The sequence below is a fragment of the Saccopteryx leptura genome, chromosome 2, assembly GCF_036850995.1.
Source record: "Saccopteryx leptura isolate mSacLep1 chromosome 2, mSacLep1_pri_phased_curated, whole genome shotgun sequence".
Lineage (NCBI taxonomy): Eukaryota > Metazoa > Chordata > Mammalia > Chiroptera > Emballonuridae > Saccopteryx > Saccopteryx leptura.
In genome coordinates, this window is record NC_089504.1 from 258,585,605 (window position 1) to 258,601,442 (window position 15,838).

General features: G+C 46.3%; 1 protein-coding gene across 1 annotated transcript in view; it reads right to left on the bottom strand.

Moving 5' to 3' along the window:
* Window positions 1–8,158: 8,158 nt before the first annotated feature.
* SLC9C2 (solute carrier family 9 member C2 (putative)) overlaps window positions 8,159–15,838 on the bottom strand; it is an 82,000-nt gene continuing 74,320 nt past the window's right edge. Inside the window, exons 22-25 of the mRNA XM_066363831.1 lie at window positions 15,614–15,781; window positions 13,731–13,862; window positions 10,061–10,246; window positions 8,159–8,248 (exon numbers count right to left, since the gene is read on the bottom strand). Of these exons, the coding sequence (XP_066219928.1) occupies window positions 8,159–8,248; window positions 10,061–10,246; window positions 13,731–13,862; window positions 15,614–15,781 (576 nt within the window). The remainder of the gene's footprint in view (window positions 8,249–10,060; window positions 10,247–13,730; window positions 13,863–15,613; window positions 15,782–15,838) is intronic.

The following is a 15,838-nucleotide window of genomic DNA, read 5'->3' on the forward strand; positions in this document are numbered from 1 at the left end:
CCAGTTATATTACTGTATTTTTTGCTCCATAAAATGCACCTAACCGTAAGACACACCTAGAGTTTTAAGGAGGAAAATATGAAAAATATTCTGAACCAAATGATGTGTTAAAATATTTAATAAAATACTATATTTTTTGCTTTTTAAGATGCACGGACCATTTTCCCCTCCACTTTAGGGGGTGGGGTGGGGGGGAGTGCATCTTGTGGAGTGAAAAGTACAGTACATTGTGAATCTGCATTTTGGAATAGAAGTGATCCCAAGTGCATACATTTCTAATACACTTGGCCATGAAGTACAGAGTTTTCCTGTCAAGAATTGTTACGTTCATAGAATAAATTGCATTAAGCACCCAGAGACTATTATTAATTGAAAGTGAATTTATATGTGACCATGGTGGCTGTGCAAGAAACAAGGAATTTTTGAGGCTGTCCCTGTGACTCCAAAGAATCAGCACATGCTCTGTCTAGAACAGACAGCCTGAGATTAGCAAAGTGGTGGACTTGTGGCCGCTGGGTGTTCTTGCCACATATCTGATTTCACCCCCAGCCTCCAACCTGAGGACAGGAGTTTGTATGGAAAAGTGTGGCAATGGGTTGAGGAGCCAGAATGTGTCTGAATGGCCAGGTCAAGATGCCACGTTGGGTGCAGTGATTTACACCATTAGACCCTGCCCCTTTGGTGCTTTGCAACTGGAAGACATATAACTGACTCTAGCTTACACAGTGCATTACCTGGGTAAAAGGTCACTACCTCTTCTTGTCAGGGACTGGTCCAGAAACAGGTATGTGATCCAGTTCTCGGGGAGACAAATAGGGAATCGTTGGAGTTTCTAGAATTCTTCCTCACTCGAAAACAATTGGAAGCCATTCTTTGTCTTGTCCTGAATATGAACAAGAAAACAAAGCTGCCTGACCAGGCAGTGGCGCAGTGGATAGAGCGTAGGACTGGGATGCGGAGGTCCCAGGTTCGAGACCCTGAGGTTACCAGCTTTAGTGCGGGCTCATCTGGTTTGAGCAAAGCTCACCAGCTTGGACCCAAGGTCGCTGGCTCAAGCAAGGGGTTACTCGGTCTGCTGAAGGCCCACGGTCAAGGCACATTTGAGAAAGCAATCAATGAACAACTAAGGTGTCACAATGTGCAATGAAAAACTAATGATTGATGCTTCTCATTTCTCTCTGTTCCTGTCTGTCTGTCCCTGTCTATCCCTCTCTCTGACTCTCTCTCTGTCTCTGAAAAAAAAAAAGAAAAAAAGAAGAAAGAGAGAGAGAGAGGGGGGGGGGGGGAAGGAAGGAAGGAAGGAAGGAAGGAAGGAAGGAAGGAAGGAAGGAAGGAAGGAAGGGAGGAAGGAAGGAAGGGAAAGAGAGAAAGAAAGAAAGAAAGAAAGAAAGAAAGAAAGAAAGAAAGAAAGAAAGAAAGAAAGAAAGAAAGAAAGAAAGAAAGAAAAGAAAGAAAGAAAGAAAGAAGAAAGAAAGAAAAGAAATGAAGGGAGGGAGGGAGGGAGGGAGGAAGGAAGGAAGGAAGGAAGGAAGGAAGGAAGGAAGGAAGGAAGGAAAAGAAAGAAAAGAAAGAAAAAAGAAAAAGAAAGAAAGAAAAAAAGAAAAGAAAAGAAAGAAAACAAAGCTGCTGGGAGCAGGGAACTGGCCACGGAAGGAAACTACAGGTCAACAGCGGAGTGGAGAGGAAGAAATCTGATTATTACTCTGTCTACTGACCATAAACCTTCCCACCTCTCGACTTAACTTGCATAAAATATTTTTGTAGTGTTTAAGTCTTTCTGAGTTGGGTCTTCTGGTACCTGTGGTCTAAAGCATCCTAATGGATGTGCATGGAGTGAAGTATGGTCCTAAAGTTGTTTCAAGTACATGGTGATGGGCCTCCTAAGTGAGACTGCAGAGCAGACATCTGTTTTCTGCTTCTTACTCCCACTACTGCGGAGCTCAAGACTCAAAGCGCATTCCACTGTGTGAGGGATGTGTCAGAACGCAGAGCCAGAGCCCACCCAGGGGCCCGGTATGTTGGTTGCCAGAGGTTCTTCACTTGCAGCAACACACACTGCACCCAATATACATTTCCCATTCTTTACCAAAAATGCCCAGACTGTGTTAGGGTTGACATGGTGAGGTGCCAGTTAAAATTCATCTTAAGGTGATAGGTGTGGGCACATGACAGTGCTGCCCTGGGTGGGGTCCCTTCCTGACTAGAAGGCAAAACCTTGTAAAGAGAAAGCCCCTTGTCCTACTTAAATGCCAATGGAATACCTGGGGTTACTGATGAAGATTTGCCACCCTGAGAACCAAAGTTAAGGGCTGTGGATGGAGGAAGAGGAGGCCACAAGAAGCCTGGGGCCATGACTGTCCCCCCAGCCACTTCACCAGCCCTGCCTATGTCCAGACTGGTTACAGCAGAGAGATGAAGCCACATAGGGCTTCTGTAATGTGAAGCCATGCCCATAGTTTGCTGGCACAAGGGTGTGCCACGTCCACTCAGGAATACTGCCCTCCATGCCAGGTCTCGAGAAGGCTCTTCACAAAGAGTTAGGTTGACTCTTTCTCCCGTGGTTCCTTCTGTGATGGTTTCCCCTAGAGGAGAGAGTTTTGTAGTCTTTCCACGTTTGTTGAAATGAAAAGGAACAATGAATTCTAATAGGCCATAAAATTGAACTTTATTTGAGAAACAGACAGGACTGTGCAGCAGCTGCAGGGTCTCCTTTGGCAGGCCGTGTATTTTGGGATTTCTTATCCTTATCGTCCGATAATCCTCCAGCACTGGGGCCAGGATATCGGCTTGATCTTTAACCTGAATCCACATACCAGTGCTATTAGAATCCTTTTTTATAACAGGGTCCAACTTCGAACTATAAAATAAAGTCGAAACTAAAATATTAGACTACATGCATTTCAGGAAAAATAAAAAGAACTAATTAACTTAAGTACAACCAGAAAATTTAGGAAAAGTTTCCATTTTATTATCTGGAACATTCCCTTTAAAAGATGTTACATTTTAAGGGCTTTGAGTGATACACTATAAGTAAAATACATGTGTATATCTATACCATCCAACATCAACTTGTAAAAACATACTATATTAATTCCACTAGTCTACCTCTTAAGGAAAAGAACAGTGTTAGGAGAATTGAATTTTTGTGACTTATTACAAGGTAAAGGGAAACATTCCTAATTTGGAATGAATTTTTTTTTTTAAATAATAGAGCCTGGAAAACACAGTGACAAATGAGGAACCCAATTACTTGACTCCCAACTAGGTTTTCCATTTATGAAGTAGGGTTCCTATAACAAAGATGAGGGGATGACTCTTGGCCAGGTGCCTAAAAAGAACTAAGGTGCTTTGTTTAACCATCAGCTTGGTCAGTGCAGCTTTCCTCTCCCAAACAAACACACTGCACACCGCCTGGGCTGTCAGAAACGACAGTGGCGGGACCAGAACTTCTATGAGAAGGGCCTGAGTGACTCCATAGTAAAATATTTTGGCGTCTCTTGTTTTATCTTTAAAATCCATGCAAATTTGTCATCCTGCTCCATAATATATTTGTTTTCATATACAATGTTTTAAATAACCTATCAATGAAATGAGTTAACTTTTTCCTTTGAAACATCACCAAGTAAAACTGATCCTCTAGACAGGTGCCCATGCTCAGCTGTGACCCATGTGCCCCCAGAACAGCACCACATCCATGGGGAGTGCAAACTCTAAATCAGAGGTCGGGAACCTATGGCTCGCGAGCCAGATGTGGCTCTTTTGATGGCTGCATCTGGCTCACAGACAATCTTAAATAAAAAAATTAATAACGTTAAAAATATAAAACATTCTCATGTATTACAATCCATTCATTTCCTACCGCTCATGTTCATGGTTGTGGGTGGCTGGAGCCAATCACAGCTGTCCTCCGGGACAACACCAAATTTTTATTGGATAATGCTTAACGTACACGGGTCGTTGTTGTACGGCTCTCATGGAATTACATTTTAAAATATGTGGTGTTCATGGCTCTCTCAGCCAGAATGGTTCCTGACCCTTGCTCTAAAGGGAGAAGCATTGGGACTTAGATGTCAGCGGACACCCCCCCCCCTTAATCCCAGAGATCCCCACTCTTGAATGAAATGTCAGGGGACTGCGGTCAGGAGGGGGGAAAGTGGGAAGGGGAGGAAATGGGGCAAAATTACATCTTTCAAAATATTACAATTTTAATTTTTAAGTAATTTAGGTGAGCTTGATCCTGATTTTTCCAAATGAATGAGATGCCGCTAAGAGTCTCTTTTTTCAATGCCTACACTTTGCTCTTTGACTTTACAATGTACTTACTGCAGCTGTGTAGTTGAGTATGCACAGTAAGAAAAATCCAATCAAAGTGTTGCATTTATTACCTTGTTTTTTCTCTTCTAGTTACCGTCTATTGGATATTTGAGGACCAGTGTTGACTGTACCTATTCAAATACACGCATCAAACAGAAAAACTAAATTAGGGGTTTAAGAATAAAAGTAGCAGAAGAATATTTTGCAATAGCAATTTACTTTCTCCCTCCCTTTTCAAATGAGTTCTTAACTTTTTCCCGCAGGGAAGTTTGTTAATAGGCTCCCAAAAGTCCAGTATATGACTGAGACACACAAATGGCAGCAGGCGAGCCACACTCATAATGGAAGTGGGCTAGGTGTAAGATAAGAGGGAGCAGTGTGGACTGCGGCAAACCGTGAGCATCTGCTTCCCCATAGGAGCCTGCCGGTGCTCAGCTCTATCTGATTGTTACCAAATACCAGAGTGAGGAGCAAGTGTTGGAAGACTTTGACTTTTTTTTCTTTTTTCTTTTATTAAGTGAGAGGCAGGAGGCAGAGAGACAGACTCTTGCATGCACCCCAACTGGGATCTACCCAGCAAGCCTCATACCGTAGGATGCTCTGTCCATCTGGGGCCACTGCTTTGTTACTCAGCAACTGAGCTATTTTAGTTGCCTGAGGAGAAGCTATGGAGCTATCCTCAGCACCCGGGGCCAACTTGCTCAAACCATTCAAGCCATAGCTATGGGAAGGGGAGAGAGGGGGGGGGAGAGAAAAGGAAAGGGAAAGGGAAAGGGAAAGGGAAAGGGGAAGGAGAAGGGGAAAGGGAAAGGGTGGAGAAGCAGATGGTTACTTCTCCTGTGTGTCCTGACTGGAAATCAAATCCAGGACTTCCACATGCCTGGCCGACACTCTACCACTGAGCCAACTGGCCAGGGCTGTGACTTTTTAAAGAAAAGCTTGAAACAAAAGATATTGGGGCCAGCCTGACCAGGCGGTGGCACAGTGGATAGAGTGTAGGACTGGGACGTGGAGGACCCAGGTTAGAAACCCCAAGCTTGCCAGCTTGAGCACAGGCTCATCTGATTTGAGCAAGGCTCACCAGCTTGAGTCCAAGGTTGCTGACTTGAGCAAGGGGTCACTCGGTCTGCTGTAGCCCCTGGTCAAGGCACATATAAGAAAGCAATCAATGAACAACTAAGGAGCCGCAACGAAGAACTGATGTTTCTCATCTCTCTCCCTTCCTGCCTGTCTGTCCCTATCTGTCCCTCTCTCTTTCTCTCTCTGTCCTCATCACAAAAAAAAAAAAGATGTTGGAGCCAAACCTAAGTTACTCCATAATAAAATGTTCTGGAGTCTCTTATTTTATCTTAAGAATTCACAAAATTTGTCATCCTGCTCCAGAATGTTTGTTTTCATTTACAATATTTTTATGTGAAATTTGTGAATGTTTATACTTAGCAACTGACTTTAAAACTGTAAAAGAAAATACTGTATGTGGGTCAAATCCAGTGTCCTGGCTGGATCCAGTCCCCTGGCCTACCCTATGTGACTTTTGTTCCAAACTCCTTGGGGAGTGCAGAGTGATCTATTTCCCTCACTGTCTCTGGAATCTTTTGAGGAAGGAGAGAGGCCTCCAGGCCCAGGAAGAAAAGGCCCTTGGGCCCTATTTCCACTTAAGATCTCTGACTCAACAGCCCTCGGGTTGTCCCGAGACGCCCCGTACTCTGCTGTGCCCCATGTGAGCTGTGGAGCAGCAGAGCAGCAGAAGCGAAGGTTGCCCTCATGGTCATCTCAGTGTTAGCCAGCTTGGGCAGGAGACCCAGGAGCAGAGGGAGCTCCCCCAAGTCAGACGCTGCCCGTAACCCTATAGCGGGGCACGGAGAGGGAGCCACAGAATGTCTGCATTTAACCTGCTCCTAGGGGAGAAGTGAAAATCCACATCGAATGTCTCTTCTCCCCACCAGGGCAGAGGCCTTGTTTGGCTCAGTCACCAACCAGTGCTTGGCACAATGCCTAGCAAACAATGGGGTTGCATTTTATAAGAACTAGGCAAATGAGAAAAAATGGATGTAAACTATTAATAAAATGTCATTTTAGCCTGACCAGGCGGTGGCACAGTGGATCAAGTGTTGGACTGGGATGCAGAGGACCCAAGTTCAAGACCCCAAGGTCACCAGTTTGAGCACAGGTTCATCTGGTTTGAGCAAGGGCTCACCAGCTTGAGCCCAAGGTCACTGGCTTGAGCAAGGGGTCACTTGCTCTGCTGTAGCCCCCCGGTCAAGGCACATATGAGAAAGCAATCAATGAACAACTAAGGTGCCTCAACAAAGAATTGATGCTTCTCATCTCTCTCCATTCCTGTCTGTCTGTCCCTATCTATCCCTCTCTCTGACTCTCTCTGTCTCTGTCACAAAAAAAAAAAAAAAGTCATTTTAGGCACACAATTTGAAATCATGTACACTGCCCACCCCCCAATCAACAATTCATTAAGAATTGCATTATGGCCCTGGCTGGTTGGCTCAGTGGTAAGGTGTCAACCCAGAATGTGGATGTCCCAGGTTTGATTCCCAGTCAGGACATACAGGAGAGGTGACCATCTGCTTCTCTTCCCCTCCCATCCCCTTCCTCTTCTTTCTCTCTATCCCTCTTTCTCCCTTCCTCTCCCGCAGCCATGGCTCAATTGGTTCAAGGGCATCAGCCCTGGGCGCTGAGGATGGCTCCATGGAGCCTCCACCTCAGGCACTAAAAGTAGCTCAGTTGTGAGCATGGCCCAAGACAGGGGTTGCCAGGTGGATCCCGGTCAGGGTGCATGCAGGAGGAGGGAATTCTTAGGTTTCATTTCTTTAACCCTACCAGTAAGTTTTGTTTCAGGGCTTGCAGCAGATGACCAACCGCAAAGAAATGTCTGATGTCACAAGCTGAAAAGTCCTGGCAAACTTCCATAAAAGACCCACCTTTGTCCAGCAGCCAATGGGCTAAATGCCCCATGACCCTTCCTAGCCCCCTCCTCCAAACCCTTAAAACCCAATCCCAGGCTGTGCCTGGTGCGCGACTCTCCCTTGCGAGTCAGCCCTGCAGGGTTCCTCTCTTCCTTTCAATAAAGCCTGTTATTCTGGTCTTTTCAGACTCCCATGGATTCCAACAGGAATCAAGGATGACTGTTTCCATGCCAGGACAGCTGGGAGAATAATGACAGTGGGCTCCATAAGGCTGGGATGCTGAGCACTGAATGCAAGATCGTGAACATGCATTTGTGAATACGCATTATCTCTAGAGCAAGGCCTTCCTATCTGGTCTTCTTTGTGTACTGCTTAGCACAGGGATACGTGCAGCTGAGTGCTAGCACACATTCAGTGACCATCAAAGTACACCTCAAAGCTAGTCATCTGAGCTGTCGCAATGACCATGGTCTGGAATACTCAATGAGCATGGGTCAGGTTTCATACCCCTCTTGGGTTGTTGGAAGCAAGCCAGCTCCCCCCTACCTGGGTCCACTGTGAGAATCTGTCCTCTCCCTGTGCCTGCTCTGCCCCAACAGGGCCACATGGTTCCAGCTGACCAGAACAAGAACAGAGTAAACCAGAGAAGCTGCCCCCCACCTCACCCCGGCAAGGGTGTAGAGGGAGGGTCACAGAGCCAAAGGTGCCAGGGTCAGAGAGGGGAAGGAACCACCTGGATTTCAGCACCTGGAAGTCTCGGATATGTGACCTTCCAGGGCCAGGTGGCAGTCAGGGTGGGTCCCAAAATGGGGATTGATGACGAGCCCGCACAATGCCCTCAAATCATTTTCTTCAAATTAAATAAATTTTACATTTAGCAAAATTCCTTCTCAATGGTTTTCTTACCACCAAAGTGATACTCCTTACCCGTGGCCGCGGAGTTGTCCTTCTTTTTGAGATGCTCCCGAGGCTTGGATAACCAGCAGCTTGTTCACACCTGAAGTTCCCCGCACCTATAAGAAAAAAGTCCAAATTAGTACCAAAAAAGTCCAAATTAGTCGGAAGAGCATTCTTTGGTCTCTAAGCTGGCTGCTTTCTAACCTTCTCAAAGAACACAAGAAGTAAGCCAAAGCTTGGGACTGGACCTCCAACCTAACTAAGCTCTACCTTTTCCATTTCAAATCTTCTCTAACGTTGCTTCAAAAGTCTTGTAGCAGCGCATTTACAGACATCAGAAAGGAATTCTTTGCACCTTACTTGTAACCGGCCTGGAAACTCCCAGCATGCGCTGGGCGACTTTCACACTTCCATTGATGTCCAAGGGCTCAGGACCCCAGCCTCCCACACGGCAGGGTGGTCTTCTTTTCTGAGTTTTCACCCACAGAATCTGCCTACCCAGAATGCAAGCAGCAGACAAGTCACAGTAACTATCGTTTCCAAATGCCTCGTTTTATCTCATTTAACCCTCACAACAACACTTACTAAGGGGTGACTACGGCTGTCATCCTTGTCTCCCTCACGAGGAAACCAAACATCAGGAGGCAGCTGCCTGTGTTCATACCCCTGTGGGCACAGGGCTCAGGTTTCAAATCCAAGGATACCTAATTCCAAACCCTGGTGTCCCAACAAACTCAACTGTGGGGACTGCTCCTGCTCTCCCTTGTCTCACTCCCTATTCTTTCAAAGCTAAAGAAGTTTTTGTTTTTTACTAAAAATAATTTTTTTGGCCCTGGCTGGTTTGCTCAGTGGTAGAGCATCAGCCCGGCATGCGGACGTCCTGGGTTCGATTCCCGGCCAGGGCACACAGGAGAAGCGCCCATCTGCTTCTCCACCCCTCCCCCTCCCGCTTCTCTCCCCCCTTCTTCTCCCGTGGCCGGTGACTCAGTTGGTTCGAGCGCCGGCCCTGGGCGCTAAAGATGGCTCAGCTGATTCAAGCATCAGCCCCAGACAGGGGTTGCTGGGTGGATCCCAGTCTGTCTCTCAATCTTCCCTCCTCTCGCTTGAAAAATAGTAAATAAATAAATACATTTTAAAAAATCTCCTTCACCATCTGAATTGTTGAGAGGTACAAAATAAGAATGTTATAAAGGAAAGGGGCAAATGCACTTTTCAGGAGGTTTACCACCTTTCCCAGGGCACACACTGTCATTAAGTGAGTGCTCGTTCCCAGCCTGAATAGGCAGACGGCGTCTCTCCCCAAGGGGAGGAACTTACCACCAGATCCAGGCATGTCAGCTCGTCACAGGGCCTGTCGGTCCTCCCCACACCTGGGCTGCACCCTCCCGTCCCGTTGGGTCCAATGGCAGGTGACCTACCGGGGACCCTGCTTCTGCTTGTCCCATCCCTCACTGCATCCTAGGAGTCCGCACTGCCCCCTTCCTTATGGAGGCATGGATTGAGGCCCAGGGCCCACTGCCACATTGTGCCCACAGGCCCTCGTGCGGCAACAGAGCAACATGGTCCCTCACTATCAGTCAATCAGCGCCATGCTGGCACACAGTGTCCCTGCTGTGCTGTGAACTAGGAAACATGCACTGTGTCCGTGTCCTTCCTCTGGGGAGGCACAGCCCCATGCCAGGGCAAACAGCATGGTGAGCAGAGAGCAGGCGGGTGCAGCCCCCGTGTGGCCCTGGGTCACACCCTGCAGGGCACAGCCTGCATGCAGGGACATGGAAGCCCCGGGTCCATCTTGGCCGCTTTGTTAAGGGTGGGGAGAACTGCAGGGTCCTTTCAGGTTAAATTGCTTTTGAAGGCGGTCTGTTGGGTTTGAAGTCACTTACTGGGCACCGTGGAATGCAAATGATGCTCTGGAAATGACCCCTTACCTGCTCACAGGCTGTAGGTAAGATGCAGGGGGCAAGGTAGGGCACATTCGTCTGCTTGTCAGTGACACCGCCGTACACGACAATCACAAACTTCATGGTCTCTTTGTCAATGGTCATTTCGTTCCAGTCTGATAAAGTCTCCACATATGCCAGACTGAGCGTCACACACTTGTGAAACTTCAAGTCCTACAAGAAAATTATGGATTTTTTTTCTGTTAATCAGACCCAGTGACACATGGTGTCAAGAAGACAGAAAAGGTACAGTTTGGGCCAACTTCTTTGAAAGTGCCAAAAGGCATATGGGCCCTGGGACCAAGGGACAGAATGGGCTGCGAGTTCAAAGTGGCCCTGGCGAGATTCTCGACTCAGAGTTGTGTTGTCTCTGTCGGGCGGTCCTGGCTGTGGTCGCCTTGCCTGGCATGGGGGCCTGCGTGAGCTCCCAACAAGCCGGAGCGGGGCAGTCCGCTAGGCCTCCTGGGTCCGTCCCTGTTTGCACAAGGACCAGAGCCTGAAAGACGCATCAGCTTTACTGAGCAGAAAGCAAACGTCCAGCCGGACAACAGAACAGACGCAACAAAGGCCGAAACAAGACACAGTGAGGCTCTGAGTGCAAGGCCTCCTTCCCAGCTCACAGCCATGGACTCCAGAGCTGGATGGCAGCTGTTCCAGGTGACCTGTGTGCCCCCTCACATCCTGTGTTGAAGTTCTATCCCCCAGTACCTCAAGTGCGACCTTATTTGAAAATAGGGTTGTTGCAGATGTAAGTGTTGGAAGTGAGGATAAGGTCCTGCTAGATGAGGTGGGCACCTAATCCAATATGACTGGTGTCTTTATGACAAAGGGACACATAGACCAAGACTAGCGTCAAGGGAGAATCGGTGGGAAGATGAAGACACCGACAGGGCAGGGAGGAGCCCTGGGCCAGATTCTCCCCACCACCCCCAGAAGGAGGCATCCCTAACCACGCCTTGACTTCGGATTTCTAGCCTCAGGAAGTGTGAGACAAAATCCTGTTCAAGCCACCCGGGGTGTGGTACCTTGTCCTGGCAGCCCCAGCAAACTAACCCAGGAGCTGAGAGGCCACCCAGCAGCAGGACTCTCCTGGAGAGAGGAGGGCCCCGACACGGCTCCCTCCGAACCCCTCGACCACCCAGCCCCGGCTCCAGACAGCCCGTGCGCCCTCACAGGCAAATCAAAAACTTTATTGCAGAATGTGCTAGTGCAGCTGAGGTGCCGAAGACAGTGGAGTAACCAACAGCTCGAGTTCTACCACCAGAAATTCTCAATAAATACATAAAGCAAGCTATTTGAGTTTTTTAAATGCAAGTGAATTGTGAGTTCTGTGGTTTAGTGTGTGGGGTTTCAGAAATGGGTTTTTTGTTGTTGTTTGGTGTGTGTGTGTGTATGTGTGTGTGTGTGTGTGTGTGTGTGTGTGTGTGTGTGTGTGTGTGATAGAGATAGAGGAGAGAGAGAGGGACAGATAGGGACAGACAGGAAGGGAGAGAGATGAGAAGTATCAACATGTAGTTGCGACACCTTAGTTGTTCATTGATTGCTTCTCATACATGTCTTGACTAGGGGGCTCCAGCTGAGTCAGTGACCCCTTGCTCAAGCCAGTGACCTTGAGTTCAAGCCAGCGACCATGGGATCATGACTATGATCTCACGCTCAAGCTGGCGACCCCACGCTCAAACTGGTGAGCCCACACTCAAAGCCAGCAAACTTGGGTTTCAAACCTGGGTCCTCAGTGTCCCAGATTCATGCTCTATCTACAGTACCACCACCTGGTCAGGTGAGTATATTTAGTTTTGAAAGAAACTGTCAGCCTGACCAGGCAGTGGTGCAGCGGATAGAGTGTCAGACTGGGATGCGGACGACCCAGGTTCAAGACCCCGAGGTTGCCAGCTTGAGTGCGGGCTCATCTGGCTTGAGCAAAGCTCACCAGCTTGGACCCAAGGTCGCTGGCTCGAGCAAGGGGTTCCTCGGTCTGCTGAAGGCCCGCGGTCAGGGCACATATGAGAAAGCAATCAATGAACAACGAAGGTGTCGCAACAAAAAACTGATGATTGATGCTTCTCATCTCTCTCCATTCCTGTCTGTCTGTCCCTATTTATCCCTCTCTCTGACTCTCTCTTTGTCTCTGTAAAAAAAAAGAAAGAAAGAAACTTTCAACCATCTTCCAAAGTGGCTGCACATTTTATATCCCTACCAGCAGTGAATGGGAGTTCCTGTTGCTCCACATTCTCGTCTGCACTTGGTGTTGTCAGTGTTCCAGATTTTGGCCATGCTAATAGGTGTGTAATGCTATCTCACTGATGTTTTAATTCACATTTCTCTGAAGATATATGATAAATGTGGAGCATCTTTTTATATGTTTCTTTGTTATCTGTACATCTTCATTGGTGAAGTGTCTCTTAAGATCTTAGTCTCATTTTTCATTTGGGTTGTTTGATTTCTTATTGTTGAGCTTTAAGAGTTCACTGTTTGTTCATTTTGGATAACAGTCCTTCCTCAGATGTGTCTAGCAAGTATTTTCTCCCAGTCTGTGGTTTGTTTTCTCATTCTCTTGAAACACACTAATTCTTCAATCCAACATTTATACCGTCTCCCAACTCAGTGAATCTTGTTGAACTTCAGGTTTGTGACCTCCCCAGTTCCTGACTCACAGCAAGCTTAAAGCATTATTTTAAAAGATATAAATATGACATTGGAAACTGTACCAGTCCAAGAACAGACTCGAACCACTACTTTTTTTGGAAAGTTAACAAAAGAGGCTCAGTTTACTCAGCAAAGTCTTTGAAAAGGCAGGATTTATATTAATGTGGGTAGATAGAGCAGAATAGAATAATCACCAGTGGAGTGTTCATTAACTCATTCTAATTAATGCTATGCTTGGTTCTTGGGGATCTACCTATTTAATATCTATATTTGCTGAAGCTATTTTATATTATTTTATTTTTTATTATTATAATTTGGAGGGGGTATTTTTCTAAAGCAAGAAGTGGGGAGGCAGACAGACAGACTCCGCATGTGCCTGAGTGGGATCCACCCGCATGACCACTAGGGGGCGATGCTCTGGCCATCTGGGCTGTTGCTCTGTTGCCACCAGAGCCATTCTAGTGCCTGAAGGGGAGGCCATGGATCCATCCTCAGCGTCCGGGCCAACTTTGCTCCAATAGAGCTTTGGCTGTGGTAGGGGAAGAGAGAGAGAGAAAGGAGAGGGGTAAGGGTAGAGAAGCAGATGAGTACTTCTCCTGTGTTCCCAGGCTAGGAATTGAACCTGGGACTTCCACATGCCGGACTGATACTCTACCACTGAGCCAACTGACAAGGACTATTTTATTTTATTTTATTTTATTTTTAAGGGATGACTGTAGGTAGCCTTGGAAAACTAGCTGTGATAAGAGGCTTGACAACCTGCAGAAAATTAGGAAAGGGGAGTAGTTAAAATTCTGGAATCTATTGTAGAATTGTACTCTTGAAACTTATATAATCTTATTAATGAATGTCACCACAATAAATTTAAATAAATAAATAAATAATGGAACCTCAGTTTAGATGATCAGACACAACCTTCCTATCTGTCTTCATCACAAAAATATGAAGTGCATTTTATAAAAAAAAAATGCAGTAAATGAAAGTTCACTTATGTTTTAGTTGTGTGACTTACCTCATCAACGAGAACTGATTCAAAATACTGACGGGCAATATCGAGAGCTAACTTTAGCCATATTTTGTATTCCAGGATTGGCCAGAAGGCATCAAAACCTTCATATAAGTCCTCCAAAGAGATAAAGCAGGCCTGAAATGACAAGGTGTCATGCAGCAAGCTTAATTCAGAATGAAATTACAAGAACATCATTTTAAAACAAGATGGCTGGAGTAGAAATGGGTGCAATTTTTTTTTTTTTTTTTTTTTTTTTTTTTTTTAGCAAGATGGGGAGACAGAAAGGGACATACAGGAAGGGAGAGAGATGAGAAGCATCAGTTCTTCATGTGGCACCTTAGTTGTCCATTGATTGCTTTCTTATATGTGCCTTGACCAGAAAGCTCCAGCAGAGCCAGTAACCCCTTGCTCAAGCTAGTGACCTTGGGCTCAAGCCAGCGACCATGGGGTCATGTCTATGATCCCATACTCAAGCCGGCAACCCCACACTGGTGAGTCCACACTCATGCCAGATGAGCCCGCACTCAAGCTGGCAACCCTGTGCTCAAGCTGGTGAGCCCACGCTCTAGCCAGATGAATCCTCACTCAACCTGGAGACCTTGGGATTTTGAACCTGGCTCCTCAGTGTCCCAGGCTGATGCTCTACTCACTGCACCACTGCCTGGTCAGGCCATAGATGTAATCTTCATCAAACCTCTTAGAAAAACTTCCAACTCTAGTCTAGTTATAATACTCTGCCACTTTAAAGCACTGTATTGTTGAAGAGGCTGTTCACTATGTATAAAGATAATACAATTTACAGTGCAATTAAAGCTATAGACCAACTAACAGGCCAGGAAAATCCATACTCATCAATAGCTATAAGGATATGGCTCATGCACCTAGGATTCAGGATCTAAGCCACATAACTTATCTGCTCTCGTGGCCACAGTAGATAAAGTGGGCTCACATATGATCTGTGTTTCCAGAGCCAAACTGCTCACCTGAATAAGAAAGACTCTTTGAGAATTCACACTAAATCAATGTCCGTGAATTCTATTCAGCCTTGTGACTAAATTCATGCCTTCTACCCTCTTCCAGAAATGAAATAGTATAAAACTGACATAGCAACCCTCCCTCTGTGCCACACATGCCTAAGGCTCTGGTCCCACTCTGTTGCACCAAAGAGTCCCTGAAGCTTAGACTTCTTTGTGAGCAGGAACGCAGGAACGTGGACTCATTTCCCACACAGCTAGTGTACTATCAGGCTACTTATTTGCTGAATAGGTAACTTCCTATGTAGCAAATGAAAAATGGAAGAAATGGAGTCTAAAAACAAGTGTTCTTGGCCCTGGCTGGGTAGTTCTGTTGGTTAGAGTGTCATCCAGATATGCCAAAGTTGTGGGATCGATCCCTGGTCAGGGCACATACAGGAAACAAGCAATGATGGCCTGAATGAGTGGAACAACAAGTCCAACAGGTTGATGTTTCTCCTCTCCCTCTCTCTTTCTCTCTCTCCCTTTTTCTCTCTCTAAAAATTAATAAGTTAAAAAAAGTTTTTTCTTAAGTGTTCTTTAAAAATCACTGCTTTTGTAATGGTGGTCATTTATTGAGTGCCTATACAAGTCAGGCACTTCGCGTTAGGTATTTTTCTAATCTTCGTAATGTCAAAAGTGAGACATTTTCTTTTTTAATAAACAAGGACACAAAGGTTCAAAGAGGTTAAAAAATACCTGGCTCCAGACCCCACAGCCAGGATGCCAGCTATTAGATCTGCCTTTACAATCGCTGGTTGGGTGCCTAAATGATGCGTCCGGACCCAAAGGAAGAAAGCACGCTGGCGTTCCTTATTTACTTGGGGACGAGCTAACTAAGAACCTGCAGTGTAGACAGAACATGTGTCTTACCTGTAAAACAGTCTCACAGATGGCTGTATATTGAAGTTCACGCTTAAGCAAACAGCTCAACTCTCCAATTAAGTCCCCAGAAGTACAGTACTCTGTGAACATGGTCTGGGACCCTGTGTGGACCCCAAGGCCACTGTCTATTCCAAAGGTAGGAGATGAACTATGCAGCTGCAAAGGGAAGACCAGGGCAAAGGGAGATCCACAGTTAGAAACCTCTGACCACAC